We start from the raw sequence: 27,611 nt of genomic DNA on the forward strand, positions 1-27,611 counted from the left end.
CGCCCCGCCCCCTCCGGCCCCACCTGGACGCCCGTCCCGAGTCCCCTCGACCTCGCCTCTCGCTGAGCAACCGAACCGCCGCAGGGACCGGAAGAGGAAGGCGAGGCGCGGCCCCGGGAGCAGGAGGCAGGCGCGCGCAGCCTCCCTCGGCCCGGCCTGCCGCGGGGCCCTCGCAGCGTCCCCGTCGTCATGAAAACAGGCCACGCCCCCGCGCTCGCCGACCGCGGTTCGCAAGTGCGCAGGCGCGCGCGCCCTGCGGCGCATGAGCAGTGCGGCTCGGAGCCCGCCAGCCACGGTCTCGGGCGCCAGCTACGCCGCTGCCGCTGTCACTATGGCCCATTACAAAGTGAGGGGGGCGCGGCGTGGCTGGGGGCGTGCGGGCGGGAGCCAGCCGCTGGTCGGCTCCGGGAGGGCGTGGGGGCGCGCGCGCAGGTTTGGGGGGCCCGAGTAGCGAGGCGGAGGCGGAGGCGGGGCTGCCGGACTCCCAGCGCCTTCTTCCTGCTCCGGCCCCTGCGCTTCGGCCGCTGACCCGCCGTGTCTCCTCAGGCCGCCGACTCGAAGCGCGAGCAGTTCCGGAGGTACTTGGAGAAGTCGGGGGTGCTGGACACGCTGACCAAGGGTGAGCATGCGCCGGGAGGGGGCTCCTCGTGTCCACGTCGTGCTCCTCGGCGCTGCGCCCCTGCCGGGCCGAGGCGCGGGGCGGGGGCGGGGGCGGGAGGGGCAGCAGGTGGGGCCTGCCAGGTGGGCCCTGCCAGGTGGGCCCGGGGCTCGGCGGGGACGCCGCCCGCGCCGGGCTGCCGCGCTCTCCGGGCGGGGAGTGGAACTCTTGCAGCTGTTGCAAAGTCCCTCCAACTTCCGTTGCTTTGCCTCCAGCGGCCGCAGAAGGCATGTTTGCTAAAGACCCTGAGATCCCAATCCCTCCCTCCTGACACTTTTTGCGGAGTCAAAATTAGGTAAAGCAGCATGTTTCCCCCCGGACAAAGGGCAAGGGGGAAAATGACCGGATTTCCAAAGTTGGCGGATAAAAATAACCAAGTGAACCGAATCCCCCAAATAGGCGATTAAGAATCAGTTTGACTGTGGTTTTACAGCCCCGCTTTCGTAGGCGATGCCAGTTCCTGCCCTGTGCAGATTTCCGAAGTAGAATTAGAGTTTAAAGAGCTTGAGGGCACATGAAAATGGTTATATTGTTTACACTTAAGATGGAAGCTGTGACACTGTATCTCTTTCTGGGGAGGGGGGGGGGTGTCTGTGTGTGCGTGTGTTCGAGACCTGAGATGAGGAAGGAGCTTGAAACTGCAGCGTTCCAGGAGACAGTTGGGCTACTGCTTATTAGCTCAGCAATAATGTGAATGCCTGCTATGTATCGTTCAACTCACTGGCTAGAACTTTCAAGGGTATAGAACAGAAAAGCTGTCCAGGATGATGACTGGGTCCACACGAGAAGCGTCTGGGAGATGATTTGGTAACTGCTCTTTGGCCAGAAGCAAAGCCTATTAGGAGAAAATTCTGGGAGAGTAACAACTGGACCTTAGCACAAAGCAGGGCTTTTAATTCCCATACCTGGGCTGATAATTTTGAATTGCTACCTACCTTAGGTTTGGGTACTAGTTTCCTTCTATCTGCAATTAAATTAAATACAATTAAATTAATACAATTAAATTTCAGCAAACATTACAGGAGTACTCTATGAAAGTGCTGTGCTCTGTCCTCTCTTGAAATGTCACAGAAACTTGGAATTTCAATACCGACCCCCCAACCCCCAACCTTAAAAAAACTCCATGAGTTCTTTTCTTTCATTTATTAAACCGTTTTATTCAGGTCTCTGTTCTAGGCACTGGGGATACATCAGTGGGGAAAGAAAAAAGAAAGACCCTGCTCCAAATAAGCTTCTTCTAGTTGGTGGAGACAGATAAATAAGTAGTGCCAGCCAGTGGGAATTGTTATGAATGAAAATACAGCAAAGGGGGATAAAGAGCAAGAGGTGGTGGGGGAAGGTTTCTTTTAAGTAACATTTGAGCAGAGATCTGAATGAAATGTGATGTCAAGAGTTCCAGGAAGTGCAAGGAGGCCAGGGTGACTGCATGAAATTAAAGACAGAAAGTTAGAAGGCAGAGAAGTGACCTTGGCAGGGGGTAACAGCCTTGTGGCCATACATGGATCTTCCCTCATGAGATTGGAAACCACTGAAGGCTTCTTTTCTCTTGGTCACATCTATTGGCATCTAACTCCTCCACCTCTGTAGACTTCCAGTCTCCTCAATATCAGATAACATAGTGTCTACTGATGTGACCTATTTAAAATTTGATTTTTCAGCTCCAAACGTGGGTACTTTCCACAAATTTAATTTATGATTTTAATAAAGCTTATTTCTAAGAGGATCTGAAACTGCTTCTAACATTAAAACACTATAAGGATGGCTAAAGATAAAGAGAAGTCATTTGGAAAAAGGCATTTGAGTTGAGTACCATACTAACCTCTAAAAAATCCCACCTCTAAGGCAAAAAGGGAAACACCAGCTATCAAGTTCTTGTCTGATTAAAAGGAAGTATATTTCATCTATAGAAAAGCACAGGAAGCTTGACATTTACATTGTGTTCTGTAACTATCAACCTCATGGTAGCACTGACAGAAATTTAGAAGCTGAAAGAAATGGGGTGCGGAAGAGGTAGAAAGGCTTAGAGTTATTCATGTCTTATAGAGTTAGTTGGCAGAGATTAGTAGAAATTAGTGGAAGAAGAAACAGGCTTGAGTATGTAATTTAAAGAAAAACATATTGAAGGGAGAGGGGGCTGGTGATGTAAACATACCAGATTCTTAAAAAACCAGGTTGTAATACATTTAGAAGAGTAACTATCAGAACTCAGTCCAGGTTGTTAAAAGTCATTGATTGTCATTTGACTTTTTCATACTGTGTATTATTTTGATGAATTATTAAAACTAAAAAAATAAAAAAGGAAACGTGTAAGTTTTACAGCAGTTCTTGGAGTCTAGAGATGCACATTTTTTTGTGTGTGTAGTTAAATTTTTGGCTTTTGTCATTTTTCAAAGGGTTCCATGCACAAAAAATTTAACCACTGGTTTAGAGAGATTTTTGTCTGAGTAGTAAATCCTAGGAGGAATTTGTTCAATAGAAGATGAGAAAGGTAGTGCTGACATAAGCTTTTGGGTACAAACTAAAACATCTATTTTAATGTTGATCTGAGCATGTCGATTACTGGTAAAGTTTTTGGTTGGTGGTTATTTAGCATATTGTATATGAAACTATTCTTGAAGCACACTTTGAATTCAAAGCTTCTTCCAGTAATTACCATAAGCCCTGTTGATTCTCCAAAATTTTTCTCAAATTAATCTACTTTGTTTTCACCCCTCCATCACGCTAGCGCAGGTTACTATCTTTTTCAGCTGGATTAGGACACCTGCCTCTTAACTGCTCTTCCTGCCTTCATCCTTGTCCCACTCTGGATCTTTCACACAGCAGTCAAGAGCGATCCTGTCACTGTCCTGCTTAAACTGTTTAATTATATGCCTCCTGTTTTGAGCATCAAAGTCCAACCAAACTTGCCGGATCCTCCGTGGTCTGCCTCCTGACCACCTTGCCAGCTTCCTTCCCTGCCACATAGTTCATAGCTCCATCTAGCCATATTTGAATTTTCAGTTCCTCAATATGTTGTTCTCTTGTCCTCCCCACCCCCTCACCTTCCCATTTTATCTGAAACCCTCAGAGCCAAGTCTCACATCTTATTTCCCTTCATTGGGGAGCCTTCCCTGGTGCTTTGGGCTGAGTTAGGTGTTCTTCCAATGTGCTCCCATAATCCATCATCCTGTATTGCCGCTTGATGCTCTTTTTTTGTCTAGTTCCTTGCTTTTGCACTAGACTGTAAATTTGTTGAGAGCAGGGACCTTATCTGCCTTGTTTACCATGGTATGGCAGCCCTAGCAATGTGCTTGGCATATAATGGGCACTTAATATTTACTGAGCTATGGAATATAATTTCAGTCAAATTTAAGACTTTAATTGTTGCTTTTTTCTGCTTTTTGATTTGCAGTATTGGTAGCCTTATATGAAGAACCAGAGAAACCTAATAGTGCTTTGGAGTATCCTTTTCATCTTTCAAGTCAGAAAAAGGACTTATTTTTGGAACTCTTATTTTTTCACATAAATAATATTTGAAATATTTTTGATGATTGAAAAAGTTACTTCAAGTTTTGTGGTGATGATCTCTGGGTAAATGGTGGTGGTAAGATGGGGTGACTGTGATCAGAGATATTGATACTACTCTGAGATATTTCATTAGTTTCATTCAGCTCAAGTAAATTCTTAACTTTGATATTAGTTTCTTAAAGCATCACTTAGGAGCTGCTACCCCAGAAAATCCAGAAATAGAGCTGCTTCGCCTAGAATTGGCAGAAATGAAAGAAAAATATGAAGCTATTGTAGAAGAAAATAAAAAACTGAAAACAAAGGTAAATGTTTTAAAAGAATTCATGTTAAAAATAATTTCATCTTTAATGATTATAAGATCAAAGCCTCACTAAAACGGATAGCAGGGAAGGGAGGGGGATTAATAATCTCAATTAACTGCAAGGCTGAACTGATGCCCTATCTAGAAAACCACAGACAGATAGTAAATAGGACAAGCTACGTGTGGTCAAGAAGAGGTTCTTAGGAACCCACATCAAGAAAAAGATGAGAGGGATGCCTGGGTGGCTCATTCGGTCTTGACTCTTGATCTTAGCTCAGGTCTTGATCTTAGTAGGGGGTGTGAGGTCAAGCCCTGCACTAGGCTCCATGCAGAGCATGGTGCCTACTTAAAAAAAGATGAGAGTACTGGTTAATGCTGCTTATGAGTAAATGGAGGTTTCTGGGAGTCATGAACAGTTGATTTAAGTAGGTCAATGTAGGGTCATTGCTTTGTGAATAGCACCTCTTAGAGTTGTGCAGTACATAATCTGCACAGTTGTATGTGCTGGCCTATCTTTATAAATTTGTTTGCACCTGATTTTGTCTATTTGCTAAAGTTTTTTCTTTGTTGAAACTCCTGTGAGAATTTTCATAAACTTCAAATTAGTCAACTCCAAGTCTTTGAGGTTTTTCCACATTTGAATCACATAACGCATTTTATATTAGGCATTTCTCATAATGTGATTTATCTTCTCAACAACCTTGCGAGATAAGTGAAACAGGTACACAGACCATCTTATATTTAGGAACTGAAAGCACCTTGAAGTCTAATTATCTTCTCAAATCTGACAGCTAATTGGAACAACCTAAATCTTAGCCTAGTGTTCTTTCAGGGAACCACAGCTTAGCATAACAGAAAATGCAGCATCTTAAATTATCCAGGATTCCACAACACAAATACCAGTTAACTTTTTGGCACTTTTTAAGTCAAAGACATGAGCTGCTCTTCATTGACTGGCTAGATTATTCTTTTTCCTGCTTTTTAAGAGAAAGTTCAGTCAACGTTTGGTAAAGAGAAAGATTAAGTACCTTGCCAGAAGCCACAACATCTTTGGGAAGATACAGATTATTGCATATCAAGTATTTGAGTAGTGTAGTCTCGAATTGGAATTCAGTTTTGGTTTCCCAGTAATTTTAAAGGCTTATATGAAAAGAGTTTTCATTAGACTTGATTATATTAAATCTTAAATTGTATTAATCTTAAATGGTTTAAAAAGGGATATGATATTCATATAATAAGTTACTGATTCAGTAATTAAACTGGACATAATAGTTAACTACTCGTTTTGTTACTATTAAGTTTTTTTTTTTTTACCCAACTTAGAATAAAATTCACCTAAACTCCTCTGTCTTTGCCCTATAGCTTGCTCAGTATGAACCACCTCAGGAGGAGAAGCGTGCTGAATAGGATTCTTCTCAGTTGAAAAGACACTGAAAAAATGGTTTTGTATGACTTGAATAGTTTGTATAGTATATAATCTTTTCTGAACAGATGCTCTAGAACTCTTTTAATATGTTGAATTCACCTATCACACTTTAACTGTTATAAACACATATACTTAGAATCACCAATAAAAACTCAATATAACTTTCTTTGGGTCTTAAAAGCAGGAGAATCCAAAGTGAATCCTGAAAAAAAATCTAAACACAGCCATCTAATTCATTACCTTAAAGGACATTGTTTATTAGTCTGACTAGGAATGATGGTACTGGTTGTATGTAGGCCAAGAAGTTCAGCATGGAGCTGTTCCTTGGTTTAGTGCAGGATGTGAGCACAGGTACAGCCATTCTTTAAAATGAAGAGGACACTGTTGTTTATATCCTCTGTAGGCAGCTCGAGAGATCTGTGTGACAGAAGATGCTTTTGCACGGGTTCCCATGAATATTGTACTCTTGTTTATATAATGTGGAACAAATAACTCTTCTTTGCCACCACTTTGCCTTAGATAACCGTGTGTGTGCCAGTTTGAACTCTGACACCACGTTTCCTTCTATGCAATCATGCCCTATCTGATAATGTTGCCTTGCTTTGCTCTGTGCTTCAGTGGGTTCCAGCTGCACATTGGCCTATGTTGTTTTTCAATTTGCTATACTAGCAGTTGCCCTGATTGTAATTTATATACCTTCAAACAGGACCACAACTGTTCCCCTGTCTTACTTAGTTGCTTAATTGATTGAGCACAGAACTGAGGCAATATAAATTTCTGGGTTCACGCACAAGCTGGGATAAGAAGGGGAATGAGCCATATATCGTGGAGAATTATAGTTTGCGGGTATAATTATATAGTGCTTTTTTTCCCTCAGTATTTTTCTAGCCTTGAATTCATTTTATCTTCATTATCCCTGTGAAGTAGGTAGGGCAGGTATGAGGGGAGGTTGGGTGCTGAATTTTTAGGCCAAAGACTGATATTAATACAAATTCTTCACTAACTATAGAACCTTGGGCACTTCAGTTAACTGCTCTGAGAGTCACTTTCCTCATCTGTTAAATGAGAAGAATAATATCAGTGCTGCCTACCTCACAGGGTTGTTGTGAGGGTCAAATGGAATGTATGTGAAAGATCTGTCAATGGTAAAGCACTATATTCTTGTTTGTTAGTCCTTTTCCTTTCTTTTGGAAGACCTATAGTCAGATGTTTCATTTTAGTGGTCATTTATTTTCCTTACTGATTGACTGACATTATTAAGAGTCATCCTGTTTTGTGTATTCTAACCCTAATGTTAGAGAACCTGTCTTTACTGTGGTCACCACACACATAGAATGCAGAATGCTCCAATGAAAGCTGATTTAACTAGCAAAAGCCTCAGCACAGCTAGGAACTGTGACCAAACTAATTGTAAAGGCATTTTAGTCAGTCATGTTGGCAAGAATGTGGCAATGGTCTGTGTCTCTTCTAGTCACAAGTTCATTTTTGGAGGGGGGCCAGATACTGTTGGAAGAACATTCACTTGAATCAGTTTATCTTTTACCAATTTGAGTGCCTCCTACATGCTCAGCGGTAGGCTGAGTGCTGGGTGTTATAGAGATGAATGACTTGAAGTTAGTTATAGACATGTACATAAGCAATTACAATGAGGGATAGGAAGTGCTAAGAACCGTAAGAACAATAAAACATGGCCCCATGGGGATTTTGAGAGAGAGAGAGAGAGAGAGAGAGAGACAGACAGACAGACACTTGGCTTCTTTAAGCAGTTGGTATGACAGTCCCTTTGTGGAATAGAGACAAGCAGAATTTTTTCTGGCAGCCAACCCTCATTTGCTTTTCTCCCATGGGACTAGTATTAGCGTATATATAAGTCAGGTTGCTGTCTCTTGTACCATCCTTTTGGACAGAACGGCAACCTGTGAGTTGGATAATCACACTTTGAAGGGGGAACCAACCTGTTTTAAACTGCTGTACCAGTCAGTGCTATTTAAGAATTCAGAGTCAAAAAAAAAAAATCAAAAAAAAAAAAAAAAAAAAAAAAAAAGAATTCAGAGTCAGCCTGGCCTCTGGAGGTCCTCTTCATTTCTATCCAGGATATGGATGAAGAGAATGTACAAGAAGATGCTCAATGAAGTGGAAAAAAGGATGTCATCCATTCAGCTCCTGCTATGCTTCAGCAGCCTTACCTTTAAAATGTAGATTTCATATCTTGCCTACCTCACTGGGTTGTTGTAAAGATCAAATTAAATATAATGGATGAAAAGTGCCTGGTAAACTGTAAAGGACTACATATGGGTCACATGGTATAAAGGCAAATCTGTAAATGCTACAAAGTTGGCTGGTTGGTAAACTATAATTGAGACAAGCTGGAAAATGAGTAACTCAGGGTACCCTAACTTCTGGGCCTAAACCAAAAAGCTGAAATGTCGTTAAAAAATGCAGTGGTACAAGTTTAGGCACTAGGGTTGCTGACAAAATACTAGTCCCAGTGATTATCAGTGTGAACCACGTATACTCTGGATATTAAAAGAAAAAAAAATTCCATTCTGGAAAGCATTAATAGTAATACTGTCCAGGTGCTAAACAGGCATCCTGAAGGCTGTATTGGTCAGTATCGCATTGCAGCTGCCAGACATTTGGTAGATGTTGACAAACTCAGATGCGTGTAAAAAAGAGTGATCAATAGGGAGAAGGCATCTGAAAATACAAGGTTGTGCTGTCCAGTATGGTAGCCACTAGCCACATCTGGCAACTTAAAAGGTTTAAAAAAAAACTCAGTTCCTCAATCATAGTAGCAACATTTCAAATGCTCAATCCTCACTGGCTGCTATATTGAACATTATGGTTGCGGAACAGTTCTATCATCACAGAAAGTTCTACTGGACATCACCAGAGAAGGGATGGTCAAAGGAACGGAGTATATTTAACGTGAACAGAAAGACTTAGTGGGTAATGAAGACTGCAATCTAATATTTGAAGGGCTGTCATGAAAAGAGATGAAGACTGCTCCTGTGTTCCATTTTAAGCTCCAGGGAGTGCGATTTTTGGTCTGAAGAGAGGACTTTCAAACAACGTTCTACTTCGGTGGAAGTAGCTGCCTTTTTAGATAATACGCTCTCTTCCTTTACAACATTGAAGTGTATGCTGATTTATCAGCTAGAGGTGCTATAAAGTGGATTCCCTTTAGGTGAGACATCGGACTAGATGACCGCTAAGGGATGTAGCCTACCTTTAACTTACAGCTTCACAAATAACGAAGTCCCAGACCTTCAAGAACATGCTTTCCGTTCATAATCAAGAAATTCGTCTCTTTGGAAAAAATCAGTGCCAACGCCATCACCTCCATTTTAAGAGGAGGCTCTTTAGTCAGATTTTCATTTCTAAAACCTGACTGTCCAGAGCGAACATTCCTGTAGCTTTCTGAAACGTATTTGGTGAAAGCATTTCAGTTTGCTTTCATTTTTCATCCCTTTGGTCTGTGATCCGAAAGTCCTAGAAGATGTAATGTTCTGTTGGGGCGGGGGGGGGGGTTAAGTTACATGAAAAGCAGATTTGGTGGGAAGGAGGGAGAAACAGTCCTTTTGAGTCTGAAGTGGTAGTAGTAAATAACCACCGCCTGATCGGCTGGAGGAGAAGCTGCTCTAGCTTGGCTGCTGTGGCTTTCCTCTCCGGGTCCTGCGACTTGCTAGATCCAGCTGTGCATCACACCCACGACTCTGCCTTTGGTCGAGGCTTCGCCCTCCCTCGGGCTGGCTCCTCCCCCCTCCCCTTGCACATCCCGACCGCATCCATCCGTCTAGACCCACCCAGACGTCACCTCCGTACAGACTTTTCTCACCCAAGTCCCGAGCATTTTTATCTATATATATACACCCCCTTGACCTTTCCAGTTCGTATCTCGTACCGGAGCTACTTACGCGGAGATCCCGAGCTCTGTTACTCTCCGAGCAACTGGAGGGAGGGCGGGCGGGGTCCGGGTCCGTTGCAGGCTTGTGTCCCTTGTCCCCCGCAGGGCGTCGCGGGCATCAGCCAGTATGGGTCGGGCGCGTGCCGCTGTAGGAGCGCCATCGGTTCTCCCCCCGCCTCCCACGCCCGGGGGGCACCTCCCGCTGCGGCGGCCTCGGCAGCCCCCGGGAAGGCAGGGGCGCGGCGGGAGCGAGGCGCTCGCTAGGGCGGAGGGCAGAGGGCTCGGCCGGCCGGGCCGCCCTCCTCGTGACTCCTCCTCCCCCCTCCACGGCTCCGGGTCAGGTGATTCCGGGCACGTGACGGGCACCACCTACCCTGCTGCCCCCGAGTGGCAGCTCGGGCGGCCAATGAGGGGCCGGGCCTCGGCGCGGAGCCAATGGGAGCCGGGCTCGGGGGGGCGGGCCGCACGGCGGCGGCGGCTGCCGGGGGCGGCGGCGGCGGCGGACTGGGGAGGCGGCGGCCTGGCTCGGCCTGGCCTGGCCTGTCAGGGCGCGGGCGGCGGCGGCTCCGGCACCATGTCCCTGCAGTACGGGGCGGAGGAGACGCCCCTGGCCGGCAGTTACGGCGCGGCCGACTCGTTCCCCAAGGACTTCGGCTACGGCGTGGAGGAGGAGGAAGAGGAGGCGGCGGCGGCGGGCGGCGGGGTCGGGGCGGGGGCCGGCGGCGGCTGTGGCCCGGGGGGCGCTGACAGCTCCAAGCCCAGGATCCTGCTCATGGGGCTGCGGCGCAGCGGCAAGTCCTCCATCCAGAAGGTGAGCGGCGCCGCGCCGGCCCCTCCTCTCGTTCCCCTCCCCCCTCCCGGGGGCTCGGGCGGCCGCCGGGCACGGACTGGGGGGGGCGGGCTGCCCCGCGCGCTGGGTTGGTCCGCGGAGCCCAGGCCGAGGCCGCCGAGGCCGAGCGGTCCCCGCCGGCGGGACCGGCTGGAGCGAGGCAGGTGCCGGCGGCGCCGCCCGGGACCCAGCCCCGCGGTCCTTTCGGAACCCGAGACGTACCCTGCAGTTGCAACTTGGAGAACTTGTCCGACTCCCTCCCCTGCCCTGCCCTGCCCTGCCCGGGTTTTGCGTGTTTTCTCCCACTTCTGGTGACCTGGGTTTGCAGGGCTTCCCAGGTGAGCCCCAGGGAGCAGCGCCGGGAAGAGCCGTGACCAAGCCACTCCTACTACGGGGGAGGCTTCACACCCCCGGGCCTGGAGGGCAGGGGCTGCTGCCGGGCCACCAGCTCTCGCACTTGGGGCCCGGCGACTGCCATCGCTGGTGACAGTCCCTCCCGTTCCGGGTGCGGATACGGACGTCTGAGACCTCGAGAAATATTTGCAGACCTCTGTCAGCCCGTGTGCTTTCACTTCGGGCGTGTCAGGAGCAAATGGAGGGCCAGATCCTTTAGAGTAGGGGGTAAACTGAGGCAGGACTCCATTGCCCATCCTCTGACACACAACTGAGCGGGTAATGAAACGCCAGAAGCCTGGTCCGTTGCCCTTTCCACTCCGTTGCAAAGGTCTATCCAAATCAAATGTGTGTGATATTTTGTAAACATGACGGTTTTTAAAAAAGAGTGGCCTTCTTCTGAGATTACTGGATAACTGTGTTTTATTTACTTCCGAATTTACTAGGTTGCTGCGTTTTGTTTATTTATTTTTTCACCTCTACAAGCAGGTTTTGGTAAATTCGGGGTAGGATTTTTTTTTTTTTTTTTTTTTAGCAAGCTGAATTTAATTCTTCTCACTTGTTACTCATTGACTAAACTCTGATAGTAACCACCCGTTTTTCTCTTCTACAAAGTAACAGCGAGACACAAATTTAGGTTTATGTTAGAGTTGTATGGATTGTGATTATCCTGATTCTTCTTTTTTTTCTTTTTAAAGACTGTATTTATTTATTCATGAGAGACACACACAGAGAGAGAGAGAGAGAGAGAGAGGGGCAGAGACACAGGCAGAGGGAGAAGCAGGCTCCATGCAGGAAGCCCAACGTGGGACTTGATATCCCAGGTCTCCAGGATCAGGCCCTGGGCTGAAGGCAGCGCTAAACCGCTGAGCCACCCAGGGATCCCCCGATTATCCTGATTCTTAACAATTACTTTTACCACTTCTTTTTTCATGGGAGCTGTCTTTTCCCTGTCAACTCAACTCCCCCCCCCCCCCCATATAATTTTCTGTTTGGTATAATTGCTGTCCATTTGATTTCTTCCACAAGACTGCAGACTCGGTGAAGGCAGAGTCTAATCAGTCACCTTTCTGATTCTCAGAGCCTGATTTAGGCATTCCGATAAGTTTTCAGTGAACAAAAATTCTTAAACTTCAGCTATAAGCTTTTATAATCTTAAAGCAGATTATGGTTGAATTAATACATTTTTAATAGAAAAAATCGATTGACATGAGTAGAGGCATTCTACTCCTACTACTAGGATTGAATGAATGGTGCAGAGAAAATAGACAAGTTTCAGCTCCAGAATAGGCTTGTTGGAGAATAATTTGGTGTCTTCTCATCTCTTAGAAGTTAAAGGAGAGTGAGTACTGAGGATACACCGTTCACTTTATATCTCTTTTAAAATTTTTACTATAGGTTGAAATTCTCTATATGTTAATTCAGAGTGGAATTTTGAACTTTGAATACAAAGTTGAATAGTTATAAAATGACCTTTTTTCTTTGAACAGGTGGTGTTTCATAAAATGTCACCCAACGAGACTCTCTTCTTGGAAAGTACCAACAAGATTTATAAAGATGACATTTCCAATAGCTCCTTTGTGAATTTCCAGATCTGGGATTTTCCTGGGCAAATGGACTTTTTTGACCCTACTTTTGACTACGAGATGATCTTCAGGGGAACAGGAGCACTGATATATGTCATTGATGCACAGGTAGTAGGAATAATGACGCTTATTTCTTTTTTCTGGTGTCAAAAGATGTAGACACAAAGGAAAGGTGTTTATCATCTTTATCATGTGCTTCTTGCAGCTTATTTCTTTGCTGGTAGATTCCTAGCAGTATGAGAGATGCAACCGCAGAGGTGTGTTTGGGAGCAGGCTGCCATCCTGCAAATTCAAAATATGCGATGATTAGGAGATAGTGGCTTATTATCTTTGAGTTCTAGTTAATGAGTAGTTCTCCACTTTTATTTGTCCAATAGTGGATATTGCTGTACTTCATTAACTATTATAATAGTGATGTCACTCACTGGAAAGATCTCCTCGGTGCTCATATCTAAAGAGGAATAGTAAATATTAAAGTGAATAGTTTTCTTGGTTGCCCAAATTGGGTTTGGCTTAACAAACATGTATTGAGGGCCTAGCAGGTGACAGGCCCTGAGATGAATGGGACATGTCCCTGACATTAAGAAGCTTACTTTTGTAAGCTTAAACATTAGTTAAGAATGCTTTCTGAGTGACAGGCTCTGTAATCAATGCTTTCACATACATGATCCAACTTAATTTATTCTTCATGATACTGTGAGCTGGGTACGGTAATTCCAATTTTATGGATGAGTAAACTGAGATCTCAAATTTAAGTGACCTGCTTAAAGTCACACATCTAGTAAATGGCAGAGCTGGGATTACTTTTAAAAAATTCTATTGGGAAGACATGTCCATTTCCTTTTTCTTTTTCTTATATTATAGATATTAAAAATTACGAGCATTAACTTGGTAATTGATTTTTTTTGTCTGGAGAGATTAAAGATTTAGAGAGATAAAGGAGGTTAATGTATTGGAATGTTTGGAATATTTGTGAATAGTTAGGGTAATATATTTTCTGTGGTTGGGGAAAGAGGTGGTTTGAGGCTTTCTTAACTCGTTACTGACTTTTACAAGATTTCTTTTTAAAAAATATTTTGTTCTGACTTACAGGATGACTACATGGAGGCTTTAACAAGACTTCACATTACTGTTTCTAAAGCCTACAAAGTTAACCCAGACATGAATTTTGAGGTTTTTATTCACAAAGTTGATGGTCTGTCTGATGATCACAAAATAGAAACACAGAGGGACATTCATCAGAGGGCCAATGATGACCTTGCAGATGCTGGGCTAGAAAAACTCCACCTTAGGTAACAACATGTGTGTTTGATATGAGAGCCCTGAAAAATGTGTAAATGTATTCCCATCTCTGTCATTACAAACACGTAGCTTTCTGTTACTGATAAACCCTTCCCGAATCTGTAATGTTCTTGATCACTTCTTTGTTGAATTCAGTTTTGGGAGTCTGATGTGATTTGAGAAGTTACTTTCCCAGTGTTTTGCATTTTCCTGGAGATTGAAGTTATATGAAGTGTTCTCATTGGTGCTTTTAGAAATTCATCTCAGGAGACTGGAATCAGCCTGTTTCCTCGTGGCATAAATCTGCTTTGGGACTCCCTTCTTTTGATTCCATCATTTATTTATTTATTTATTTATGCCTCATTTCAAGGACTGTCAGATTTGCTGTAGAACTGTTGCTTGAGTCTTCACAGTATTTTCTTTTCAGTAGGAAAAGCCTTTTAAAGAGGGTACATTTTCAAGCCTGGATTCTTTTTTTTTTTTAATTTTATTTATTTATTTATTTATTTATTTATTTATTTATTTATTTATGAGAGAGAGAGAGAGAGAGAGAGAGGGCAGAGACACAGGCAGAGGGAGAAGCCGGCTCCATGCACCGGGAGCCCGACGTGGGATTCGATCCCGGGTCTCCAGGATCGCACCCTGGGCCAAAGGCAGGCACCTAAACCACTGCGCCACCCAGGGATCCCTCAAGCCTGGATTCTAATGTATCTTGTATATGTTTTTAAAAACAGTTTATGCTTTTATGACTCTCTATTGTTTAGGTTAGGGACTTTATTCTATCAATCTGTTTAGGGTTCCTGTTAAGCTTAAAGAACTGATTCATAATTAACTGTCTTTAAGAATTATTATTATTAAAGAACAACTACTAGAAAGGATTGATGATTTATTTATCTGCTTGTATTCTGAAAGCGTATGAGGAATATTTTCTATATTTTGCATTTTCTTGGTGGTATAGGTAGATATGAGTAATAAAAAGTGCCCAAGAAAATATTCTCTTGATGATATAAACAACTTAAAGGGGAAGCAAGGGAGAGACACATGTGTAGCTATTTCCTTAACCCTGGTCTCTTACGGTGACTTCCTCATAGCCTCAAGCCAACCCCTGTCCCTACCCCTAATAGTCCTTAGGGCCTCAGGCTCCAAGGTCTTTCAGTTACTCTTCTAGGAAATCATGTAGAAAAAGTCTTTATTGATCTGTAGTTTGGATTGAAATTTTAAAATACTTTCCAGTAATTCATGCTTAAAAAAATTCAATATTTGTAAGATAAAATTGCCTCCCTATGAAATTCCTCAATCTTACTTTTTGGAAATCTATTAACAATGGATTTTAGGCTGCGATTGTCCTGTGTCCCCTAGTGTACATGAGGATTCTCTTAATCCTCTTTACACCACTTCTGTGTCCCTTTTTGGGGCTTCCCACCCCAGTGGTACACACCATCCCTTTCTCTAGTTCCTTATAGGGCCTGAGGCCTTGTTAACCTCTCTAGAATCTTTGCGCTGAGCTTTTATTAATTACTAGCATGCCTCTGGATTAGGCTCTATTTGATTTGCGGAAACTCAGCATACTAAAATGCCCTGTATGCTGTAGTTCTCCATGTCCCTATCTATTTCCAAGCCTCACAGTTCCTCAAGGACCTTTCCACATTGCTAACCTTTTTGCCTAAGGGAAACAATAAAATATTCCTTTGTCCCTAGTGTGTGTATGGGGTCATTTTGGCTTCATTTGTTTTGTTGCTCTAACTTCTGGAGTCAAGCTCCATCTTGCATAGGGTTAGGTTCCTAGGTCAGCGTCTTTGAAGTATTTTTAAATTGCTTGTAAAGTGTGATATCCACAGTTCTGTATTTTCTGACTTCGTAATATATACTTATAAATAAACAGAACAACTATTAACGAGGAATGTACTCCCTGAGCTAAAAAGCAGGTAAAATTGTCTCTATTGTTTAAAATGTTCAGGGTCTCTCTCATATATATTTTGTTAAATCTGTGGATGTTACTTCTCCACCATATGTCATTTTAAGGCCACCAGATTCCTGTTCCTTTCCTGTTCTCTTTAGGGCTCCAGCTCCTATCCTTCTAATCTAAATTCGAAGCTTCAATTGTGTGCATTTGTTTATTGAACAAATATTTATGAGCACTGTTCAGGACAGGGGGGTTATAGCTATGAGCAAAGCCGTCAATGTCTCTGTCCTCATGGACCTTACGTTCTAATGAATGAGACAACTCAAAAGCACTTATAAAATAAATGTGTAATATAGTTTGAGGTACTTAATAGTACTATGCAGAAAAATTCAGGGAAAGGATTGCTGTTTTAGGTAGAGAGGTCAGGAAAGAGCTTTGTGAAGAAATGACATTTTAGTAGAAACCTGAATTATATTCTTGCTAAATAAATGTAACCCCTCTTTCTGTGCTCTCCCTTGGTTTTTGTCTTAGTTTTTATCAGTACGGGCTTAGGGATCCAGGTTTTTTGGAGCAGGTTGCAAAGACTTAGGTGACTCTTCAGGTTTCTGCATCTGGAAATGCTTGCCTGGGTACTAGGAAATTGCCCTCTTTTATAAATGGTGTAAAGCAATGGATAGTTACAAGCCAGGTGGTAAAGCTCTGTGGGTCTTTTTGAACAGTGGGGACAACAGGCAAGATAAAAAGGCTTTATTTGAACTTAGTGACATCACATGTTAGGAAACTTAAAATTTTGTATTTTATGATAATTGTCATGGAACTTAAGATATTTTTCAAATTAATTAAACTGTGTTGTGTTTTTCAGCTTTTATCTGACTAGTATCTATGACCATTCGATATTTGAAGCCTTTAGTAAGGTGGTGCAGAAACTCATCCCACAACTGCCGACCTTGGAAAACCTATTAAATATCTTTATATCAGTAAGTGAGCTAATTCACTATAATTTCCAATTCCATTTTCTTGAATATATTTGTGTATTCAAATTCTCCAAAAAATGGTTTGAATTAGTCTGAATTAGGCTGAAGACTAATGACACACATAACATGCAAAATAAATCATAAGAACGTTAAAAAAAAATGGCTTGAGTTATTTTCTGAGTTCTTTCCTTACAGCTTACCCTTTTGATCTTAAAATGAGATGAAACATTTTTTCAGACTTTCTTAATTAATAAAAGTTTTCATGATAAAAATCTTCATAATATCTGTTTCCTGAATGAAGAGTAGTAACTGGAAAAGACTGGGTTTTGGGAATTTGACTCTGCTTAATCTCTGCTTTATAGGAGGTCACATTGAAAAATTGATCTTTTCCTTTCCTTGCTAACTGTAATCTTAGTGTCATATTTCTTCTTATTTTGAGGATTCAGCTTAATAAAAAGGATGTTCCTCAATAAATATAAGACTCAACTATTATATTTTTCTAGGCATTACTTTGAAGGACTCAGGGTGTAGCGATCCCCAGTTCTTTTGGGCTTTTGGGTTATGCTAGATGTTGACATCAAACTAATTCTTTATGTTTTGTTAATTGCCATGGAAAGCCTTTCTGGTAGCAAGCTCATTCAAATCAGGGATTATTGTAACAAAAAGGATTATTGAAAATGTAGCACAACTTGATTTTTGGAGGATTTTTTTTGTTAATGTTTTTTGGTGTAGTGTCTTAGCAAACCATTCATTTAAGTAGAGGAGGAAGAAAAAACAAATTTAGTGCAGTTCAGTCAGTAAATCAGATAAATAATTACACTTTCATTCTTTGGATAACAGAAGGGTCTCTCAGCCAAATACTATTTGCTTGTTTGGTACGGGGTTATACCATTAAAAATATCTTTGTGTATTAATCAGTAATTTCAGGATCTTAGGTAAATTACAAATTTGACTCTTAAAACTGAATACTTCCCCAATTTTGTTTTTCCAAGAATTCAGGTATTGAAAAAGCTTTTCTCTTCGATGTTGTCAGCAAAATCTACATTGCAACAGACAGTTCTCCTGTGGATATGCAGTCTTATGAACTTTGCTGTGACATGATTGATGTTGTAATTGATGTGTCTTGTATATATGGGTAAGTTATGTATATACTTTTGCAAGATCTCAGACTGGTGGAAAACTACCTGTTTGGTTTGTCAGGGATTAATTTTTGAGGCCTCTAGCAGGTACCATATGGAATGGAATTGTTCTGACCATTGCTTAAACTTGGAGCTTGATTTCCCTGTAGATAGATGGCTAGGTCTTACTGCTTTAGAGAGGATGGGTAAGAGCAGTTGAAAAAGTGTGCTTGAGCCAGATTTAATTGTTACTGAAAGTTTCTCCTGCCATTTTTTTTAAAAAGATTTTATTTATTCATGAGAGACACACACACAGAGAGAGGCAGAGACACAGGCAGAGGGAGGAGAAGCAGGCTCTATGCAAGGAACCCGATATGGGACTTGATCCTGGGACTCCAGAATCAGGCTCTGAGCCAAAGGTAGATACTCAACTGCTGAGCCACCCAGGCGTCCCATCTCCTGCCATTTTTTGAGGGGTTTGCACTGCGTCTTCTCCCTTAGGGGCTTTGCTAGATCAAAAAAGTAGATTGATTAACTTAAAACATTTTGAAAAACAGAATTAAGTACTGCTTTCTTTTTTTTTTTTTTTTTTTTAAAGATTTTATTTATTTATTCATGAGAGACACAGAGAGAAAGAGAGGCAGAGACACAGGCAGAGGGAGAAGCAGGCTCCATGCAGGGAACCCGACGTGGGACTTGATCCCGGGTCCCCAGGATCAGGCCCTGGACCAAAGGCAGGCACTAAACCACCGAACTACCCTGGGCTGCCCTAAGTACTGCTTTCTGATTTAACTTCAGACGTTATGGAAATGAGGGATCCTGATCTTTCAGACAGCTAAGAAACCAGGAAATCAGAATTTTGGATGTCAGGAGGACTTACACATAGAAAAATTTGACCCAAACATCTGAGTATCCAAAATAAATGTCTAAAATGTAAACTCTTTCTTTATATGTAAATTCATCAAACTCCATACAGAGATTTATAAATGCCAGCAAAGGTGTGATTTTGTGGAATAGTCCAGAGGACGATTGAAAACTTTGGAGAATTACTGGTATTTCGAAAGCCAACAACCTTGTTCCTAACAACCCTGATCCCCCTCCCATATGAACATCAGCACTCCCAAGACACTTTCCGATGCTCTAACATAATCTCTGCTTTCTGTGTCCTTTATCTGTTCCCTTCTCCACCTGGTCTGAGGTCTTCTCTCTCTGTCCCTGTCCTTCACCTTGGTCTCTCAGCCTAATTTGTTGGTGTCTTTCTCCAGCTGACTGAGTAAGAGAATGCATTTCTCTCACATGTTCTTTACTTGTCTATTGCGGTCTTCTATTTATTTTTTCCTTTTGTGGTTACGTGCTCTCCTTTGCTCTTTTTCCGTAATGAAACTGTGATTTTTATCTTTGTTGTATTATTCAGTAAAGTTTCATGTTCCCATTCCTGAGTTAAAAAATGGATGAATAGAACACTTGTTTTTTCTTTAAAAGAAGTGAAAATTTCATAACTTTTTTTTTATAATTTAAAAATCAAATTTAATTGCAAAGGTTTTTTTTTGTATAAGGTACATTGTAAAATCCATTATATGTTATGAAGCACATGAAACTTTTTTTTTAAGATTTTATTTATTTATTTGAAAGTGAGTGAGGGAACACAAGCAGGAGAGAGGGGCAGAGGGAGAAGCAGGCTCCCCACTGAGTAGGGAACTCGATGTGGTGGTCCATCCCAGGACCTCAGGATCAAGACCTAAGTCGAAGGTAGACACTTAACCAACTGAGCCACCCAGGTGCCCCTTTAAGGCACATTATAAAAGGGAAGAAAAAATCCAATATCTCATTTTTAAAAAAATTTATGATAGGCACACACAGAGAGAGAGAGAGAGAGAGAGGCAGGCAGAGACACAGGGAGAGGGAGAAGCAGGCTCGATGCACCAGGAGCCCGACGTGGGATTCGATCCCAGGTCTCCAGGATCGCGCCCTGGGCCAAAGGCAGGCACCAAACCGCTGCACCACCCAGGGATCCCTCATTTTTTTTTTTTTTTTTAAAGATTTTATTTATTCATGAGAGAGAGAGAGGGAAAGGGAGAGGGGGAGGGAGAGGCAGAGGGAGAAGCAGGCTCCATGCAGGGAGACTGATGTAGGACTTGGTCCCGGGACTCCAGAATTATGCCCTGGGCTGAAGGCAGGGGCTAAACTGAGCCACCCAGGGATCCCTCATTATTTCATTCTTAACACAATCCATGCATGCAGTTTGGTGTGCTTTATTATGTTTGCTTCTTCCTTTAGTCTTGATTACATTTTTTGAAGGAGAACTGCATATAATTTTGAGAGTTCTAGTAAAAATAATAGCTTTCAGACCCTGATGGCTCACTTTGTAAGCATTAGGATTCCACAGTATCTTTGATAGACTATATTCATTTTAGTTTTTAATACTTTTTTTTCTACAAAATGGGAATTTTCTTATGTTAGGTCCTTTTTTATTTGTATACTGCATCAGTACAGATTAGTGTGAGGGGAGATTTGAAATCTATATTCCTTGCATCCTAGGTAACCAAGGTGAAGGTGTGCACACATGGGATACTGCATCCTAGTCTGGGAACCCTATTTCTTTTCTCTTCTCTTTTTCTTTTTCCTTTTTCTTTTTCTTTTCTTTCTTTTCCTTCTTTTTTTTCTTCTTCTTTTCTTGTAGACTCTATGCCCAGCATGGACCCCAATGTGGGACTTGAACTCCCGACCTGAGATCAAGACCTGAGCTGAGATCAAGAGTTGCACTCCTAACCAATTGAGCTACATTGGCACCCTTGGGAACCCTATTTCTTAAACGAGAACTTCTGTTGCTGTATATTTAAGCCAGTATTTTTTCTTAAAAGACACTTGGGAAACGGTGGAAAGACTTGTCATTGTGCAAATTAAATGTGACAAAATACGTCGTTGGGAAACCCATAATGAATACTTTCTTTTAAAACAGGTTAAAGGAAGATGGAAGTGGAAGTGCTTATGACAAAGAATCTATGGCAATTATCAAGCTGAATAATACAACTGTCCTTTATTTAAAGGAAGTGACTAAATTTTTGGCACTGGTCTGCATTCTTAGGGAAGAAAGTTTTGAACGAAAAGGTAATGGCATTTTAAAAGGCATTTTTTATGTTACATTCTTTGTAATAATTTATTAGGTTTTTGAAAAATCAGAGAAAACGATATTTCAGTGTTAGGTAATTTTCAGCTCAAACTACTTCTGTCTCTTCCTTTCCAGATCTAGTCCAGACTTTATCCTCCATTTGATCTTTTATGTTAAATCAAGTATTTAATTCCAGCCTTTCTGATTTTGGGGACTTTTAATACATGTCTAAATGCCGGCAGTTGGGCTACCACCTGTACCTGTTTACTGAGATGATTCTTTGGCAGGTTCCCAGGTTACCTTCTTGCTTTATGCAGAGATGGTCCCTCATTCTGTAGCCCTTCAGCCTTCTGAAGCATGTGGTCTTGCCAGTCCCTCCTTTCTTGAAGTTTCCCTCTCACTTTGCTTCTCTAAAGCTAAGCTCTCCACGTTATTTTATGTATTTGTTTCTCTGACCTCCACTTCTGTTTCTTCTGACCTTTTTTCTCAGCTCTGAGCCTTCTTCAGAGCCAATCCTTTTGCTTGCCTCTTCCGTTATTCTCCTGGTCAGCTCATTCAAGCCATGGTTTCAGTTAATTTTCTCTATGTGGTTGATTGAAAAATTCACCTTTCCAGCTCTGACTTGGGCCCATATTCCAGTCCCATATTTGGAGCTGTTAGTAAGACGTTTTCACTTAAATATTTTATTGTCTTGTACATGGTGTCAGAAGTGATGAAAAATTTCCCCTCTGTTTTATGACCCTCTCGGCTACCCTAGTGCTGTTACCAGTTACGACATTTTCTGGTACCCAAGCTCAGATATATCGTAGTCAGGTGATTGTGTGGTGGTACCACGAAAGGGCCCCTGTGGGGCATTTCATAGAGGGCCTTCTGTGTTCTCCATTTTCGATTCTTTTCGTGTATTGTTTACATTGAATTTTCACCAAATTTTATTTGTTTCTCTGGTTTCCTTTCTACCCCCACTGTCTGCGCCCCCAGTGCAGGTCCTCATCCCTGCAGGCCCATGGCGCTGCAGTCATGTCCTCCTTGAGGTTATGCGCTCAGCCTGTGTTTCGAGGGGCTAGGATGTGTTGTCTTTTATTCCAAAGGCAGATTGACTTTCAGGAAGTTACTTTCAACATGTTATTTCATTACTCAAGGATGTATCCTCGCTCTCTGTTCACTGTAACAAGTACCTGCTCTATGGTCTGCATTTTTAATATTAATTTATATGGGGTGAATTAATATTCCACTAATGTTAATATTAATGAACTCTGTCAGATACACACAAACAATTTTTGGATAAACAAAAATGTGTGTATTCACCTTTGAGCTCCAGAACTGAAACATGGCAGAGACATAGTTGTCTTATACATTGTATGTCTCATTTGGAAGTCTCTTCCTGTGCTATGTGGAATGTAGTAGTTAATTTTCCCATTTATGATGTATTCTTTTACTTTGTATCTTCCTTAACCAATACAGAGTTTTGTATTGTGTATCTCTGTGTAAATGATGCAGAAGACTACTTACATTTTTACAGCTTGCTCACTCTTTTCACTCATTATCTTGAGGTTTATTTGTGTTGGTAAATGTAGCTTTAGTTCATTCTTTCATTTTCACTCCACATCATAATATGCAGGCTAAATATACCACAATTTATTTTCTTCTTGCTGGACACATAGATTGTTTTTAAAATCACAAATAGCGGGGTGCCTGGGTGGCTCAGTTGGTTAAGTATCTGCCTTGGGGCAGATCTCGGGGTCCTGGGATTGGGCTTCCTGCTCAGCGGGGAGTCTGCTTCTCCCTCTTCCTCTGTGCCTCCCAACCACTCATGCTCTCTCTCTCATTTGCTTTCTGAAATAAATGGATAAAATCTTAATAAAATAAAATCACAAATAACTTTGCGAAAAATACTCAAATGCAACACATGAATATGTTTCCCTTTGTATGTGTGGAGAGTTTCTCTTAGAACATATTTTTTTTAAAATTTTTATTTATTTATGATAGTCACACAGAGAGAGAGAGAGAGAGAGAGGCAGAGACATGGGCAGAAGAGACATGGGCAGAGGGAGAAGCAGGCTCCATGCACCGGGAACCCGACGTGGGATTCGATCCCGGGTCTCCAGGATCGCGCCCTGGGCCAAAGGCAGGCGCTAAACCGCTGCGCCACCCAGGGATCCCCTCTTAGAACATATTTAGTAGTGGAATTTAGGGAGATGTATTCATATGTCTTCAACTTTATTAAACATTGCTCTCCCAAGTGGCTTTCCCATTTTTGCCCCTGGCAGTACTGTGTGGTGGTTCTTGTCACTTCATGTCCTTGATAATGCTTGCAATCTGGTAAATGCAAAATGGTATTTCATTTTGAGGTTCTAATTTTTACTTCTTTTTTTAAAAAATATTTATTTATTCATGGGAGACACAGAGAAAGTAGCAGAGACATAGGCAGAGGGAGAGGGAACAGCAGGCTTCCTGCAGGGAGCCCGATAGGGAACCCGATCCCAGGATCCCGGGATCATGACCTGAGCCAAAGGTAGACGTTCAACCACTGAGCCACCCAGGAGCCCTAATTTTTACTTCTTTATTTTAGAGATTTTATTTATTTATCTGACATAGAGAAAACGCACAAGCAGGGGGAGTGGGAAAGGGAGAAGCAGCCTCCCTGCCAAGCAAGGAGCCCAATGTGGGGCTCAATTCTGGGACCCTGGGATCACGACTTGAGCTGAAGGCAGACGTTTAATGGACTGAGCTACCCAAGCACCCCCAATTTTTATACTTCTTTAATTACTACTTAGGGCAGGCATTTTCTTCTTGACAGGTACCTTTTATACCAGTTCAGGTTTCTTCTTTGGTAATTTACCTGTTTCATATTACCTTTATCCTTTTTATACTTCTTAGGAGTTCTTTATTTTTCTGCATTCTAATCTGAGAAATTAAAACAAAAAGGTTTTGGTTATGGAAATTTTCAAATATATCCAAAAGTAGAGCAACACAGTGAGTGTCCATGTGCCCATCCTCCTGCTTCTGCAGTCACAAGCATATGATCAGTCTTGTTTCCTGTTTATCCTATCAGCTTAATTATTATTTTTTACCCTTTTGTTGTAGAAACTGTCAAACATAAAACAGAGGGAAGATAACAGAATGAACCCCTTTTGTCTATCACCCAGATTGGATAACTATCAAAATCATAGCCAATCTTACTTCATTTCTGTACCTCTTTCCCTACTGGATTATTCTGAAACAAATCTTTGACTTGATCAAATAATTTTGTCTCTACAGATTTCAGTAGGTATCTGTAACAGTACCATTTTTTTTTAAAAGATTTTTTATTTACTTATTCATAGAGACACAGAGAGAGAATGAGAGGCAGAGACACAGGCACAGGGAGGAGCATGCTCCATGCAGAGAGCCTGACATGGGACTTGATCCAGGGTCTCCAGGATCATGCCCTGAGCTGCAGGCGGCGCTAAACTGCTGCGCCACCGGGGCTGCCCTGTAACAGTACCATTAATAAAACATTAAACCTAACGGTACCATTGATAAACATAAAAAAATGAACAGTGCTTTCATAATATCACATTGCTGGCGAGAGTTCAGACTTCCCTGATTGTTAGTTTTATTTTACCATTTTCCTAGAAGTCATTTTTAATGTAAACTTATCAGAACTTTTATAGTTTATTTTTTCTGAGTCTGAAGGACCTCCTGGACTTGGCTCTAATCCACTTATTCAGACTTGATTCTCAGTACTTCCCAGTGAGAATTCTCTGCTCCTTTCCCCAGTCATACCAGTTTCTTTCCTGTCTCCCACCTGTGCCATGTTCTCATTGCCAGCTCCCTGCTGGTTTTTTTTTTTTTTTTTTTTTAAATATTGTCTTTCCTGCCTAATTAAATCTTGCCTGTATCCCCAAAGTTCTGCCTCATTCCTGAGGCTTTCATTGGCTGCTTTTGCCCTGTCCTGGGCTCTTCTTCCTGTAGTCATTTTGACACCATGTTGTTTTGATTTGTGTCTTGTGTGGTCATCTTCATGTCCTAGTATCCTCAAGGGCATTGATGTTTCTCTTTCTGATCTGTAATTCTTCTGACTAGCTTCCTTTAAAAAAAAAAAAAAAGATTTTATTTTTTCAAGAGAGATACGGAGGCAGAGACACAGGCAGAGGGAGAAGCAGGCTTCATGCAGGGAGCCCAATGCAGGACTCGATCCCAGGACCCTGGGATCACTACCTGAGCCGAAGGCAGATGCTTAACCACTGAGCCACCCAGGTGCCCCCTCACTGGCTTCTATTCTTAAGGTCACCTCATAGTCCACAATGGCTCCTAGATCTCTGTATTCTAGTCAAGGAGGAGGAACAAGGCTGGGGATGAAATACATCCTTTTCCTTTTAAGGAGATTTCACAGAGGTTCGGTGTGCTTGCACTTATCTCAGTGGCCAGAATTGGTCGTGTGGCCCTACATAACTGCAAGGGAGGCTGAGAAGTGTAATGTGTTAGCTGAGCACCATTATTGTGCTCATCCAAAATTGGGTTTAGGAAGGGGGAACATGGTTTTTTGATAGGCAGCTAGCCATTTGTGTTACAAAGTAGAACTGTTTGACCAAAGTCTTACTTGGAAGCCAGTTCTTGAAACCGACGAAGAAGGAGCCGTGTTGCCTGGAGAGCAGTCTAGGCTGCCTGAGGCTCTGGCTGGTGGGCCTCTCGGGGACCTCTGGGACCCCTGGGCTCCTCTGAGCAGTCTGCCAAACTACTGCTCCAGCCCTTCCCTTCAGCTCCTCGCTGGCTGCCCGAAAGACTTGTGAAAGGAAAAGCTTGATACTTTGAAGAGTATTTTACTTTCACTTTAGGTTTTATTGTAGATTTTCATAGCAAATTTACCTTCCTAATTGTTTTATTTATTTACCCAGCTCATTCCCAGGCCCCAGAGGTAGCCAGTGTTAACAGTGTGGGTATACGCTTTATCATGTTTCTAACAGAGCACATTCCTCAGTGGGATGTGTATTTAAAAATACATACCAGTTTTTTTCTTTTGTTACCAAATATTTTGTAACAGATAACTTCACAGTTGACATTCAGGGGCCTGATCTTCCTTTACTCTCTTGCAGGTTTAATAGACTACAACTTCCACTGTTTCCGGAAAGCTATTCATGAGGTTTTTGAGGTGGGTGTGACCTCTCACAGGAGCTGTGGTCACCAGACAAGTGCCCCCAGCCTGAAATCGCTGACACACAATGGCACGCCGCGAAATGCCATCTAGCCTGAATTCCAGCTGTCGGGGCTCTGTGCCAGCTTACTCTTCACTCCAGGGTCAGATGCCACGTGCTACAGGACAGGGGAGCTGCCGCTTGTGGGAATCCTGGTGCCTGTCCCACTAGAGACAAGGGGTAGAGTTTCTCATTTGGATGAAGACCCCTTCAACCAGTGGTGTGCAACTGAAGCTACTATTTCTTTTTTTTAAAAAAAAAAAAAAGGCAAAAAAGAATTCTAGAGACCACAGAACTCAGTGTGTCTTTCTCCTCTTTGGGGTCCTATTTTGAGTAGTTGGGATATTTTGGACCTGGCAATAACACCACTTACCCATCCTTACCAGAGAATGTTGCTGTCAATTACCAGTTGGAAATAATAGAAAGAACTGAATTTTTATATGCTTCACTTAGGTTTTCATTTGAGTAGTCTCTAAAAATCCTGCCTTGCTTAAGTTCTAACACTGCCTCTCCGATTTCAATTTTGGACATTACACACCTAAGACGTTTTAAATGCATTTGCTTGCTAACTCAGAAGACATATGATCTGACCGCAGCAAAGGACATTCCTTGTATTTGTTACTGAAGAAACGAGAAAGTTTTATGCTGCATCAGTTCGAGAGCAAGGCTCAACAGTGGCTGCTGCATTAGTTCTCTTGAAGTGTTGAAGAAACTTTAAAACAGAAGAAGTTTGCACCTGTGTTTTGGGTACCAGATATCTGGGTTCCTTCTCCTCCATTAGATAAGTGATCATGATCAGTGTAACGATGGGAATTTTAAAAATTTGTTTTCCCCACAATTTCCTCCTCCTAGGGGAGATACTCATTATGTCATTGAAATACTTGGCTCACATCTCTTTAAACTTGGTACCAGCCGCTACATACCTTTTATTCTAAGCTATCTAGATTCTCTAAGAATTGCTGTTTTGTTGGCCATGAATGACCCTAATAAGGCACTGGTGGACTGCCCACTGGGAGTTGGAGAGAGCACATGGCACCACAACATGTGTCATTAAACATACTTTGTCTCCAGTATTCTGACACCGAGTGTCAACTGTGGTACTTTCTTCACCTAGGATATTAATTCATAATTATTTCTTTTTGTTGATGGTTGATACCCTGTCCATTGATTTAAAGTGACACATTATTTTTACTCGACATGCCCGCGTAGTCCTGTATTCCAAAGCCACTGGACCACTTGAGTACATAAGTGCCGCTGTTTAATGAAATGTGTATATTCAGGTCTGTAAACCTAACAGTGTGACTTGCAGCGCTTCCTGCAGATGATTCTGACTGTTGAGTATTTACATGGACCATGGGGATATCCAAAAGAAAATGCTTTTATATTTATAGATTATTTCACTGAACTATATAAAATGGGTATCAATAAATGTATTTACTCCAAAA

General features: G+C 42.3%; 2 protein-coding genes and 1 long non-coding RNA gene across 10 annotated transcripts in view; 2 read left to right on the forward strand and 1 right to left on the reverse strand.

Annotated features, from left to right (window-relative positions):
• LOC112642348 (uncharacterized) overlaps positions 1–246 on the reverse strand; it is a 54,708-nt gene extending 54,462 nt beyond the window's left edge. For 3 of the 7 annotated variants that reach the window (XR_003125186.3, XR_003125185.3, XR_003125184.3), the window contains exon 1: positions 24–246. This is a non-coding gene — a long non-coding RNA (uncharacterized LOC112642348). The remainder of the gene's footprint in view (positions 1–23) is intronic. The other 4 variants (XR_003125188.3, XR_004805179.2, XR_007402212.1 and 1 more) reach the window with 4 other exon arrangements.
• On the forward strand, positions 198–7,056 carry LOC112642347 (MYC binding protein). Its single transcript, XM_025419849.3, has 5 exons — positions 198–346; positions 547–619; positions 4,050–4,098; positions 4,338–4,467; positions 5,829–7,056. The coding sequence occupies exons 1-5, from the start codon at positions 263–265 to the stop codon at positions 5,871–5,873; spliced, it is 381 nt and encodes a 126-aa protein (XP_025275634.1). The 5' UTR covers positions 198–262; the 3' UTR covers positions 5,874–7,056.
• RRAGC (Ras related GTP binding C) lies at positions 5,827–27,611 on the forward strand. 2 transcript variants are annotated; one of them, XM_025419843.2, is made up of 7 exons: positions 5,827–5,907; positions 12,512–12,715; positions 13,700–13,899; positions 16,654–16,768; positions 17,758–17,900; positions 20,843–20,991; positions 26,068–27,611. In XM_025419843.2, the coding sequence occupies exons 1-7, from the start codon at positions 5,905–5,907 to the stop codon at positions 26,217–26,219; spliced, it is 966 nt and encodes a 321-aa protein (XP_025275628.1). In that variant the 5' UTR covers positions 5,827–5,904; the 3' UTR covers positions 26,220–27,611. The 2 variants fall into 2 exon arrangements, with proteins under 2 accessions (XP_025275628.1, XP_025275627.1); XM_025419842.3 differs by lacking the exon at positions 5,827–5,907 and adding an exon at positions 10,289–10,610.

Source organism: Canis lupus, chromosome 15 (assembly GCF_003254725.2).
Source record: "Canis lupus dingo isolate Sandy chromosome 15, ASM325472v2, whole genome shotgun sequence".
In the NCBI taxonomy this organism is placed as follows: Eukaryota; Metazoa; Chordata; class Mammalia; order Carnivora; family Canidae; genus Canis; species Canis lupus.